The sequence below is a fragment of the Eptesicus fuscus genome, chromosome 7 (genome assembly GCF_027574615.1).
Source record: "Eptesicus fuscus isolate TK198812 chromosome 7, DD_ASM_mEF_20220401, whole genome shotgun sequence".
Classification (NCBI taxonomy): Eukaryota; Metazoa; Chordata; class Mammalia; order Chiroptera; family Vespertilionidae; genus Eptesicus; species Eptesicus fuscus.
Genome location: NC_072479.1, coordinates 85,409,903 through 85,423,946, shown reverse-complemented (window position 1 = coordinate 85,423,946; position 14,044 = coordinate 85,409,903). Strand labels below are relative to the sequence as shown.

Below are 14,044 nucleotides of genomic sequence, written 5' to 3'. Positions count from 1 at the left end.
ATTACTATAATTCTATCAATTTCTGAGAAAAGGGGATTAAAGTGACAAGATATAATTGTGCTTTTCTTCCTCTTCTTTTAAGTTTTTGTTTCATGTATTTTACATTTCTCTTATTAAATGCACACACAATTAGGATTGTTTTATTCTCTTATTAAATTGACCCACTTATTATGAAATGAAGCTCTTTATTCACAGTAATATTCCTTCTTCAGAAGTCTGGGAGAAGAATTATAAAGAAATTTTTTTTGGAAAGAGTTCTTGTCATGTTGATATTTTGCAAGGCCCAACAAAGTATATTCTTCTTTTTTCTATCAGTGATCAGAGCCAAGAAGAACAAGTCAGGGAAAAGTTAACTATTCTTAAAAACATTTATTTTGAATAATATGATATAAATGTACACAAACATGGGCTTCCCAATTTTTCCCTTCAGAATGAAGCATATTCCCCACCCAGTCATTATCATCAATTGACAATAGCAGAGCCTCTGATGGTGATACAAAGTAAAAAATCCTAATTAATTTCTGAATATTTCTCCCATAGACCTCCTTTCCTAATCCTAAATGAGTTACATACTCATTCAAGGCTTAGTGGAACATCAAAGCTCACCTTACATTTCATATTTTGTATCTCTTTTAAGCAGATTTAATTGAACTTTGGATAAGTAGAGGTGTCTTTCCCTCCCTTCTCTCTTCTCTACAATCTGTTTCACTGAGGCATGCTGATTTACCCGTTATGACCAAGACCACCACTATACTCATAAGATTAGATGCATCAACATCTGTGGTCCAGTATAAGTTGTAAAAACATATTTCATATATTAATCTCTTGGTTCTTTTACATTTATACAGTGTCTAGTATGTACTGGGTATTTTTCTGGGTATGTGAGAGAGATTCATGAACAAAGCAGACAGAATTCCCTATTCTCATTCTAGAAACATTAAAATTTCACATTAATTTCTTGGCTTGTTAGAGATGCTTTTAAATAAAGATAAAAATTATGTAAACTTTTATCAGTAAACTTAAATTATATGTTTGATGGGAAGGAAATGTATCTATGTGAATTTATAATACATAAAAACTAGCTTTTCTTTAATTGCTTTAACTCATATATGGGGAAACTAACGACAAACACCTTTTCTACTGCATATAAATTTTTTTGCATTTTCACAATTGGCACTACTTATGCCCTTCTTAAAAATGAAGGCACAATTTCCACTTCCTTCAATAGTGAACCTAGAACAAAACAGAGAAATTATTTACTAAGTAAGCCTGATGAAAAATAACTAGGCACAGCCTAACATATATAATGTAAACTTTGGTGACCATGTTTCAAAATGTGCAATGTGAAACTAATAGAGGGAATAAAATGAGCTCCTTCTCTTCTCTTATTAGTCTTCAAACTTACCCAGGACCATGGTTAGGGGAAGAAATGAACACTATGGAAGTTTACTGCCTTAATAACAAAGACAGTCCTGGAACGTTATGCTGTTTTATAATGTAGTAAACATTGTAAATCCTTTTGTTGATTACATTCTTCTCTTTATACTTTCAGATAAGAATTAATAACTCCATTTACTTAGCTATTTAAAGACTATATAGAGGGAGAATGTAATTGTTATTTCAATGACCACCCTTCACACATTTAAAAAATTGGTCTGTGTTAAGGCTGAGACATATATTCCCTTGTCCACTCTTTGCAGCCATCATCATAGTGAAATAGGTATTTTGTATTTGACTATAATAAACATAAAATTATAAATAAAATATCTAGAAAAAGTTTATGAATTCCTATTTTAAGTCATATAAAAACACGGGAAATTAAATGTTCAAAAGAAAAATAGAATGGTAAATCATGAATTTATGGTTATATCATAATTAAAATGCTTTCAGCACTTCTTTTTTGAGGGGAAGGGGGGAACTTTGTGGCACTTGATGTGTACTTTCTTAATTTCTAGGGTATCTTCACAATTTTATCTTGCCTGTTTTAAAAATATATGTGTATTTCTGTGCCTATCCATTCCTTAGTGCCAACTGAGAACTTACCAACTCTGATGGACTGAATTATGACCCCCCAAATTTACATGTTATAGACTTAACCCCTAGCAGCTCAGAATGTATTTGTGTTAGAACATAAAGTATTTACCAAGGTGATTATGTTAAAACTAGAGGCCCAGTGCATGATTAAATCAGGCATGTGTAGGGTCCCCTACACATTTTCATTTTCGATCACGGGGGAGCGGGGTGCCTGTCCGCTGGTGCACCAGACCTTTCAGAAGCCTCCGCAGCGCCAGAGGCTTCTGAAAGGCCTGGTGCCTGAGCGGACAGGCACCCAGCTCCCACGCTTTTGATGGTCCACGGCGGGACGTGAGCTTGCTGCCCCAGAGGCCCCTTCTGTGCTGCAGCACAGCCATGGTGCAGACACTGAGCTCGCACCGCCGCTGGCAACATGAGCTCAGTGTCCTGCCGGCCCAATCGGCCCCCCCGGCCCCCCCGAGTCCCGCCCCCCCGCGCCTCCTGGCCAATCGTGGGCATAGCGAAGGTACAGTCAATTTGTATATTTGTCTATTATTAGGTAGGATGATGTCTTTAGGACAGGCCCTAATCCAATATTACTGGTGTCCTTATAAGAAGAAAATTAGATACAGATAGGTGTTGGCAGAGGGAAGGCCATGTGAAGACACAGAGGAAGAAGATGGCCATCTACAAACCAAGGAGGGAGGCTTTATAAGAAATCAACCCAACTGAAACTTCAATCTGGGACTTCTAATCTCCAGAACTGTTGTTTAAGACATCTAGTATGATATTACAGTAGCCTAAGCAAACTAATATACCAACTGTAAGCAACATAGAGCTCTTTTACTTCTCCCTCATTTTTAAAATGAACTACATATAATATACTACACTATAACATGTTAAGCTGTCAATATTTTCTCTCAAGAAAATACCTTATTAGGTTTTGTAGTCAGAAAATTTATTGTACTTTTTCTTAAATTTTTTAAAGTTGAAAACATAATTACTGACTATATTATTTTCCTTAAATCATTGTGTATGTATTTTTGCCCCAAATTGGATATTAACACAATGGTAACTGGAGAAGTTTCTGTAAATTTATGCTGGTTTTTTTTTAATCTAGGAAATATCATAAAACATATTGCTACTCTTTTTATATAGCTAATAAAAGGTAGCTAGTGGTCCCCTCTACGAGAAACTCAATATCCTTCCTATTTCTTTCTCTTCCTTGAAGTTGGAGAAAATCTTTAGTGTTTCAAAAACAAAAATGGAGTCCAAAGGTACAATCAGTTCCTCAAGCTAAATAACATACAGAAGTTCTAAAATTTGAAATAAAAGCCAAGAGAAACAAATATGTTATATTTCTCACTTATTCTCTTCCATTTCAGGCCATCAATGGATGGAGTAAGTGTCGGCTTAAGTATATTTTCTGAGACTCCCCTGTCAATGAGAGTCTACAGCAACAACAAATGAACAAAAGGCAAAGTACAGAAGAACAAGGTGGGAAGAGGCAAGGATCAAACTACTTAAACTTTCTTTTAGTCTAGGATAAAAGGAATACTTGTGGCTCGCAGGTGCTATAGTTCAAGTCACCATGTAGAAGTAAATATTGGTATCTGATGCCAAACCCTCACTAAAGACCAAATGCTTGTCTGAAGGTTCTCTCTGGCATCTACTTGTTGAGGCCCTTTTTGGGACATGGTGTGGAGGACCTATGGGGCTAGAATCCTTATCATGCTTAATGCATTTAATAACAAATACATGTTTTTAAGACTTACCTATTGCTAAATGCATTACCATTCGCCCACATCCAGCGTTCACTTGCATTTTGCTTTTTCAGTCCAATCCAATAAGAAGAGGTCCCCAGATGGTAGGTCAAAAAGTCCTTTTACAAGATACAGACTGTTGTAATGAATGTCTCCTCACTTTTTCATTCTCACTATCTTCAATGCTAATGTCCTTCTTTGAGCCCATTATTCTCTTGTTAGGGTTACTGCAACAGCTTTGTAAGATGACACTGTGCTTTTATATTTGCCATTCACTAGTCCATCAGAGCAAAGACAATGATTCTTTTAAAACTTAAGTCAGATCATGTCATATTTTTGTTCATAATTCTGCAATATCTCCCCATTTTACTTTACAATAATCTACAAGCCCCTAATAATCCATATCCTTTACTCACCCTCTCATTCTAGGCACACTGACTGGCTGCCCCTTTTCTGTTCCTTGAATATTCCAGGCAAATATCTATCTTAATGTCTGTGCTCCAGTTGTTTCCTCTTCCAGGGAACTTTATCCCTCAGGTTCCCTTGACTAACTCCCTCATATACTTTATATCTTTGCTCAAGTGTCATCATCTCAATGAGAGAAGACCATCTTACTTGCAGCCTACCCACTTGGAACATTCACAATAACCACTTAATTTAAAAAATATGTATTTTTGCATAAAATTTACTAACTTCTATCCTACATAATTTACATATTTGTTATAACTATTTTTTATTCCCTGTCTCTTCCCTTGGGATGTAAGCTCCATAAAGGTAAATATATTTGTTTTGTTGCATGATATATCATAACTATGAAGTATACTTGTCAGATAGTAGCTCAAAAAATTAAATGAGATTTATATTGCAAAGGAAAAATCTAACCACTTCATTCTGGGAGCTGAATATGACCAGAGTTCCATAATAGGCCATACAGTTTGCCTGGCTGTCTCTCCAAGTTTTTTCTTGTTCAGATCGAAAGAAGCATTTATTATGGATTTGATTCCAGCCTTGTGGACATGTAATTGCATCCCAAGTGCATGACTTTCCTTTAAAGATCCTTGGATTTTTAACTAAAATTAACACAGTGATAGAGAAAAAAAAAAGAATGAAGTGTAAGAAATAGAAAGAATTTAACCTTTAGGGTAAAAGGTTATCATTTATTTAACATTGAAAAAATGTATTTTTCCATATTCAATTCAAATGGTTTAACTTTAAACATCAATTCAAAAAAATTAAAGATAACAAAGTATAAAGAAATCATGATTGAAGAATTCAGATCTATGCTTAAGTTAAGATAGTAATAATAAACAAATAAACAAACTTCCAGAAACTCAAACTTTTTAAGGCATTTTCCCTACCAGTTTCTTCATACTATTGCTGTTTTCTCTATTCATCTATCTCTTTTCTGTAGCCTACTATGGCATCTGGAACATGTCCCACTGTGAATAAACCCATTTTCTGTATTCATAACCTGAGAGGGTTGACTCCCTTTTGCTAACTTAACTGTCAATAGATGTATTTCAAGAACTACATTTCCCCAACAGTTGGCATTGTTTCTTTGTCCTTAAACACAAAACAATGGAGGGGAAAATGTTGAAATGTTTAGTTTTTTACTCTCCACTCTTTACTCTCCAACTTACTGCAATTAGATAAATAAAGTTACTTGTTAATGTATAGCCCTAAGAAAAACAAGGTTTACCAAAAGGACACCTCCTACCCACAGCTGAAATAAATTACTGGTTCATGTCAAGCCTATGAATGGGAAGATCTTCAAATGGAGCAATAAACTAGCAGTGTGAAACTGGTATAAAAGCTAAGTGAAACTATCAGGTTACCAAAACTGTTTAAAAGTATCAAGTTCAAAATGATTTAAAAGCATCAAGTTCCAAAAAATAGCTAGCACAAAAGTCAAGTATTTGGTTCAGAACTTGAGTCACCAGAAAACCAAGCTTTCTCATTCATTCATTCATTCATTCATTCAACTACCAGTTGAGTTTTTATTATATGCAAGGCACCTTTGTAGTAGCTCTGGAAATACAACAGTGTACATAACACAAAAAAATGTTTGCTCTATCGGATTTACATGTGTAGGTAATTATTAATTGGTCATAAAATATATCACAGTGAGGAAGGGTGGGATTGTTGGTGGAAAGAGTTGCAATTTTAATGCAGTTGTCAGGATAGGGTTCAATGAGAAGTTGCGATGTACTTAAGGCTTGAAGTAAGTAAGCTAGTGAGACATAAGCACGCACAGGAGAAGATCTTCTCAAGCAAAGATAAGAGATAAAATATAAAGTGTTTGGCTTGTTTACAAAAGAGTGAATATGCCTATATGACTGAGAAAAAGGCAAGTAGTAAGAAATGAGATCACAAAGGTAATAGGGTGACTGGATCTGATAGAGCCTTAGAGGCCATTGGCAGGCTTTTGGCATTATTCCAAGTGAATAAAAAAATTGCAATACTTTAAACAGATCTGATTTCTTTAAAAGTTTTGTTAAAAAATATACTCTAAAACTGTACTGTCCAGGATAGTAGCCATTAGCCAGATGTATCAGTTGAACACTTGAAATATGACTAGTTCAAATATAGATGTCCTGTAAGTATAAAATATACACTAAATGTCAAAAACTTAGCACCAAAAGTGAATGTAAAAATCTTATTAATACTTTTATATTGTTACATGGTGTAATGATACTATACTGACTATCCTGGGTTAAATAAAAATACAATCAAAATAATTTTTATTAGTTTATTTTTTACTTTTTAAAAATGTGGCTTCTAAAATATAAATGACATTTTTGGCTAACATATTTTCACTGAAAAATTTTGCCCTAGAAGGTTAAGACTGGAAAGGGGAAAAATATATAGTAGGGAGAAGATGTTAACTGGGAACAGGGTGGTGAAAAGTACTCAGATTCTGGTGATATTTTAAAAGACCAGGCAAATTTGCTAATTATATTTGGGTTTGAAAGGAGGAAAAAAGAGTCAAAACATGACTATAAGGATTTGTATTTCAAAATTGGAAGATAGAGGTGTTATTTCCTGAGATGAGGCAAACTTCAGAGAGAAGAGATTACAGTAAAGAGGTAGATAAACATTCCAGATTGGAGATGTGTATTTGGAGGTCATCAGTGCTTATGTGATATTTAAAGTTGAAAGTTTGGTCCAGATTGCCAAAGATACAATGGTAGATAAAGAGGGAATTGACCCTTTTCAGGGATTGACCCTTGGGGCACACCAAAGTTAAGAGGTCAGGGAGAAAAGAAGGAACAAGCAAAGGAAATCTGGAAAGAGGGATAAACTAGATAGGAAGCAAGCCATGAGAGAATGGTGTCTTGGAAGCCATATGAACAAATTATTACCAGGAAGAGGGAGTGTTGACTGCAAATAGGTCAAGTAAGAAGAAAATTGAGAATTGACTACTGGATTTAGCAATATGGAAGTTACTAATGAAATTGAAAGACAAATTGGGTGGAAAAAGAGGAAGTGGGAACCTGATTCAAATAGATATAACAACAAATGGGAAGATAGAAATTAGAAAAAAATTAGCAGAATTTTTTTCAAGGTAATTGCTGTAGAGTAGAAAATAAATATATCGGCAGCTAATGGAAGTCTAATGTTTTAAGGTAGGTTATATACCACCATATTGTATTGCTGATGAGATGTTTTCATTGAACATAAAACAAAACAAAACAAAACACCTTGATGCTGTAGGAGAGAAATAGAGAGAGAGAGAGAGAGAAGAGAGAGAGAGAGAGAGAGAGAGAGAGGAGAATTACTAAAGTATTATTACTGATCGGGCTATAGGCTTTAGTGTGGAACATGACTACTTCATCAATAGTACCAGGAGTCTGAACAGATAGAAATGGAGGCAAGTAAGTAGGTGTGATCATGAAAGTATTTGAAAGTTTTCTACTAATTGTTATAATTTCTGAAGTAAAATTGGAAGCAAAGATATATATATTTGAGAGTAAAGATGGGGAAAGAGGAATTAAAGGTTTGGAGAGAAAGGAGATCTATGGGAGTGAGAGTGTTAATGCACTAGGGAAACGTAATACAATTACTAGTCCCCACCCCCACTTCTTTTTAAACCTATCAAAATCACACCTGTGTGATTCTGTGACACTCATGCTCTTTTTCTCAGATGAAGAGCTCTGATAAATGCCTATTGGACCTTAAGATTCAGCACAGATGCTTCTCCCTTCATAAAGCCTTAATTGAATACCGAAAGCAAATTTATAATCTCCTGTTCTGCTTCAAATTGGGCATACTTCTATTTGCAATTATTTGTGTTATTACTGTTTATTAATATGCTTGTTTCTTAGGTATAGATGGATTCATTTGAGGCCAGAAATTGCATTTTTTTCATTTGGTTATCATCACCACCTAATACTTGCTTGAAGTTCAATAGATATTTATTGAAAGAATGATCATTCTAGAAGGCAAAGCAAGTGCCTAAATTTGAAGATAAATTAGATGCTCTTTATGGGAGAATAATTTCTGTTTCAATTGTTCAATGTAGAATAAGAAAATTACCATTAACATTTTTTTTTAGCAAAAAATTGTTCACTTACATTTTCTAGGAAATCCTAACATTGCCCAAAGAAGAATGGTGATGCCTCCAAATAGCATACTTGATACGATTAGCATTTTCTTTGTTTCTATACCTAGGGAAAAGACATGTATGTCATTGTTTATCTTCTACAGAAAAGCAAGCAAACAAACATCTTTTTTTTCTATTTTCTCTATGTTCTGTTCACAACCCAGTAATTAATATATTAGGAAGGTAAGAAAGGGCATGAGCGTCTGAATTTTCATCAGCAACAGCCTCAAAGTGCATTGGCTCTACTTTTGGTGCCATTTCTGAGAACTATGTTACTCAGTCTTCTGCCCCTTTTCCAGCACAGATAACCGAATATCCTCCTGGGACATATTAATAAAAGACTGTCTAAAAAAATAAAAAAGAAAGAAGAAAGAAAGGAAGAAAGAAAGAAAGAAAGAAAGAAAGAAAGAAAGAAAGAAAGAAAGGAAGAAAGAAAGAAAGAAGAAAGAAAGAAAGAAAGAAGAAAGAAAAGAAAGAAAGAAAGAAAGAAAGAAAGAAAGAAAGAAAGAAAGAAAGAAAGAAAGAAAGAAAGAAAGAAAGAAAGAAAGAAAGAAAGAAAGAAAGAAAGAAAGAAAGAGACTGACTTCTCCAAATGCTGTGATGGTGGGAGTGTAGGGGTTGTATTTTCTTTAGGTGCAAACTGGGATCAGGAAAGGATGATAGGAAGATAAAACAAGGCGTAGTCCCTGTCTCCACGGCCGACCTCTGTCTCTCCCTTACCTGGCCTCTTGGCCTCCTGCTCCACAGCTTCCGTCCCATCCAGACTCTCAGTCCCTGTTCTCTCCATCTCCTTTGCGCTCCTGGATAAATTCATCTGAGATCACAGCTGCTGGGGTAATCCTAGGGTTGAACTGCAAATTGCTAATTATATGTGGTGAATACTACAGGAAACTGAGACACCAGTATTTTAGGAAGATGGTGTCGCAAAACGGAAGTGGAAATAGCACATCAAACTAGTATCCTCCGCTCAGGCCCACGGCAGGACTTGGGCTAGATGTGCAGTGGGCAGCGCCTATCAACTGTCATTGCCTGGGATGTTTTTGAAGAGGCTGGGACAGTAACTGCTACCCAGCTAACAACAGCCCGCCCCCTTGCCCTGGTAGCCAAGGCTCCACGGCCAGGATTGGCTGGAGGTCTCTGAGAATTCAATCTCTGATTGGCTCCTGCTAGTCACACCTGCTAACCGCTCAAAGCAGGGAGTGGAGAGACCCATACTTTCAATTGTTGATGCTGTTGTGCAGTCTCCCTAAAATCTCAAACCCGAGACAATTTTACAACACCCAGGTTATTGGTTTGTATCCTGTGCATACTCTCCAGCACTACGAAGTGGCTCTGCCCTTCGCCCCATGTTTCTTTCTTTCTTTTTTTTTAATATAAAGTATATTTTATTGATTTTTTACAAAGAGGAAGGGAGAGGGATAGAGAGCCAGAAACATCAATCAGCTGCCCCCTGCACATCTCCTACCGGGGATGTGCCCGCAACCAAGGTCATACCCTTGACCAGAATCGAACCTGGGACCCTTGAGTCCGCAGGCCAACGCTCTATCCACTGAGCCAAACTGGCCAGGGCTCGCCCCACGTTTTTAAAAATAATTTTTTCTGTTCTTAATTTCTGAGTTCTAAGTTTATTTGTTAATTGCTTAGGGATATATTTGGGGCAGACAAACCCATTGTTCTTAAATGTTTCCATTGTATTTGAATGAAGGTTTGTTTCATATACAGGGAGTCCTCATTTTGAGCAGTAAAGCAGGATAATAAAAATGTGAGAGCTACGACCATGTCATGTTACCGTATTTTAATAATCAAAGGGGGGAAACTATGATTTACCTTATTATTTTTTTTTTATCCTCACCAGAGGATATTTTTCCATTGATTTTTAGGGAGAGTGGAAAAGAGAGGGAAAGACAGAGAGAAACATTGATGTAAGAGAAACACATGAATTGGTTGCCTCCTGCAGGAACCCTCCTGGCAGGGGAGGATCCTGCAACCTGGGTACATGCCCCTGACCAGAATTGAACCAGGGACCCTTTGGTCCACAGGCCAACACTTTATCAACTGAGCCAAACCAGCTAGGTCTGACCTTTAAAATTTTTGTTGAAACATTAAAAGCTCTCTTATTCTCCCTCAAAAATGTATAGGAAATAGAAAACCAGTACAACTGATGTATTTTTTAGAACATTGTATGTAATTTGAAACATTATAAGCACTGAGAATTAAAATGCTTCATTTTATTTTGAAAAAACAAAACAGCAACTTATCAAGAGTGATTTGAATAGGTTGACTCTTATATAACTTGCAATATTGACAAGAATCTTTTCCATGCTCTCTCACATTTTGTATTTCAAAGTTTGAATGGGCTTCCAGCATTGGATCTTTCGCATTTGAAATGTCAAGCAATATCTTTGAGAATTCTTTATATATATATTTGTGGCTGTAACTTCTCTGGGATATCTCCAACCTTTTCAACACACGCACTTTCCTTATTTTTCTGTTGATGTTTGCCTTCACTAAATTCCCCCAGCTGCATAGGTAGAGTCTCTTCAAAGTGGAAGTGTCAGTATCCGCATGAGCAACTATTCCTTTTATAAGTCTATTTACCTTCTATTTGATTATCACTTTTTATTTCTTTGCTGCATTTTAATAATTATTGACCAACTCCTCCTTCTGATTATCTATTTTTGTAAAGTGTTGTATGAATTTATCATTGTGAGACAATTATCTATGAATTAACTGATGAGAAATACACATTTAATAATCATTGAAAGACTTAGAAGTGATATGGTGGGTCATTGATCATGATGTATAATGATTTGTAGGCTGAAAAACTAACAGTGAAGTTTGTACTTTATATAATTACTTATAGTCAATGTAATGTAAATATGTTGTAAGTATACATAAGCATACTGTAAAACTGAAATTTAAATGTACATGTAAAACATGTATTTGGAGGGGGTGTTATTTAATTAAACCATGATAACTAAATTTGTTCATAATCAGAATCATACAAAACAATTCACAATCATCCTCCACACATTCTCTTGCAAATTTGCCTATAAATACATCCTATCTAATAAAAGAGTAATGTGCAAATTGACCATCACTCCAATACACAAGATGGCCGCCGCCATGTGGTCAAAGATGGCTGCCCCCATGTGGACACAAGATGCCTACCACAAGATGGCCGGCAGGGGAGGGCAGTTGTGGGCAATCAGACCAGCAGGGAAGGGCAGTTGGGGGCAATCAGGCCTGCAGGGGAGGACAGTTAGGGGCTACCATGTTGGCAGGGGAGGGCAGTTATGGGTGACCAGGCCAGCAGGGGAGGGAAGTGAGGGCAATCGGGCTGGCAGGGGAGTGGTTAGGGGATGATCTGGCTGGCAGGCAAAAGCGGCAAGGCAATCAGGCAGGCAGGCGAGCGGTTGGAAGCCAGCAGTCCTGGATTATGAGAGAGATGTCTGACTGCCCTTTTAGGCCTGATCCCCCTTTAGGATCAGGCCTAAATGGAGAGTCAAACATCCCTCGAGGGGTCCCAGATTAGAGAGCGTGCAGGCTGGGCTGAGAGACACCCCCCACCCCCCATGCACGAATTTCATGCCCTGGGCCTCTAGTACACATATAAACATACATTAAATATACATATACCTTATTTTACACCTAAATTATGGACTAAAAGTTGTTATAGCTTAAAATACATGTGTTGAGCATCTTCCCCCTAATGTGATAGTATTAGGAAATGAGTTCTTGCCTAAGTAATTAGGTTTAGATGAAGTAATGAAGGTAGAGCCCCCATAATGAGTCTGTGTGTGTGTGTGTGTGTGTGTGTGTGTGTGTGTGTGTTCTATCTACATTAATTTTTCTACTCAACCTGGTAATTAGGACAAATTAAAGGCTCATTACTATATTGCATTCACTATGCTGAGATCTGAGTTGGTTTGTTTCCAAAAACACCTATACAACCTTACTACTAAGATCATTTATTTTAATAAAAGTAAAGGGAAAAATAGAACTCAAATACAGACAAATGTTCAAGTATGATGCCAGGCTATTGCTGGAGTATTGTCTTTCTTTAAGGAAATATTAAAGTTATTTGCTAAAATAAGAATGAATGTGTAGATTAAAATAGACTAGAAAACATTTGAAGTCAGTCTAACAGATAATTGAGGGGGAAAGGGACTTGCCTAGCATAGATATTTTTCCAACTTTATTGAAATACAATTGACAAATAAAAATTGTATCTATTTAAAGTATATAACTTGATGTTTTGGTATATGTATACACTGTGGAATAATCACTACCACCAAGTAATAATATAACTATCACTTTACATAGTTACCATTTTATTTTTGTGTGTGGTGATAACACTTAAGATTTACCCTTTTAGCAAATTTCCAGTATATAATATGGTTTTGTCAACCATAGTCACATTTCTGCACATTTGATCTCCAGAACTTATTTATCTTGAATAACTGAAACTTTGTACCCTTTGACATTGCCCTATTTCCTCCTCCCTCCAGCTCCTGGGAAGTGCCATTCTACTCTCTGCTTCTATAAGTTTGATAATTTTTGATTCCATATATAAATGAGATTATGCAGTACCTGTCTTTATGTAAATGTATACACAATATAAAAAGCAGCAATTTTGAATACAAGAACACAAAGTGGTATGAGAGGAGTAGAAGTGTAGAGTTTCTGTATGTAATTCATATTAAATTGATATCCATTCTTGAATCCAATCAACCATCCTATTTAATAATAGACAAATATGCAAATTGACCATACCTCCGACACACCCACAAGCCACGCTCACCATCCAGTCAGAGCAAGTATGCAAATTAACCCAAACCAAGATGGCTACAGCCACAGAGAGCAAGGTTTCCTAGGTAACAAAGGAAGCCAAGCTTTTTGCCAGCCGTTGCAGGCCTAAGCCTCCACTCAAGCTATAAAGTTTCAATTATAGAAGGTAAACAAATTCAAACAAATGGCGGCAGAATGGAGCTTGAGAGAGCAGGCCAGGGTTGCCGCTGGCAACAGGGGAAGCAAAGCTTTCCACACACCATGGCCGGGCCCACCCGCTTAAGGCAACAAAGTTTCAATTATAACCCCAACACAAATGGCTGCGGGCCTTGGGCCTCGGAGGGAGCCCCAGGCTTGGCTCTGCTCCAGGCTACAAAGTTTCAATTGTAGAAGGAAAATAAATTCCAGATACCAGGGCCTCCGCTTGCATTGCCAGGGGTCGTGTCCTGCCTGCAAACCACCACAGGCCCCTCGCTCAGGCTGCCCCATGCCCCAAAGGAACCCCACCCTGATCAGGGACACCCTTCAGGGCAAACCAGCTGGCCCCCACCCCTGTACCAGGCCTCTATCCTATCTAATAAAAGAGTACTATGCAGATTGATCATCACTGCAACACACAATATAGCTGCCCCCATGTGGTCAAAGATCCTGCCCCCATGTGGACACAAGATGGCCACCACAAGATGGTCAGCAGGAGAGGGAAGTTGGGAGGCACCGGCCTGCAAGGGAGGGCAGTTGGAGGTGATCAACCCTGCAGGAGAGGGCAGTTAGGGGTAAACAGGCCGGCAGAGGAGGGAAGTTGGGGGCAAACAGGCTGGCAGCAGAGTGGTTAGGGGGTGATCAGGCTGGCAGGCAGAAGTGGTTAGGGGCAATC

General features: G+C 37.3%; 1 protein-coding gene across 1 annotated transcript; it reads right to left on the bottom strand.

The window, feature by feature from the left end:
- Nucleotides 1-1,118: 1,118 nt before the first annotated feature.
- LOC114231098 (C-type lectin domain family 2 member F-like) lies at nt 1,119-9,339 on the bottom strand. The gene is made up of 5 exons (XM_054718626.1): nt 9,100-9,339; nt 8,351-8,443; nt 4,659-4,846; nt 3,789-3,895; nt 1,119-1,233 (listed from the first exon to the last, which is right to left on the bottom strand). Exons 1-5 carry the CDS (start codon nt 9,191-9,193, stop codon nt 1,119-1,121), a joined length of 597 nt encoding a protein of 198 aa, XP_054574601.1. The 5' UTR covers nt 9,194-9,339.
- Nucleotides 9,340-14,044: the final 4,705 nt, after the last annotated feature.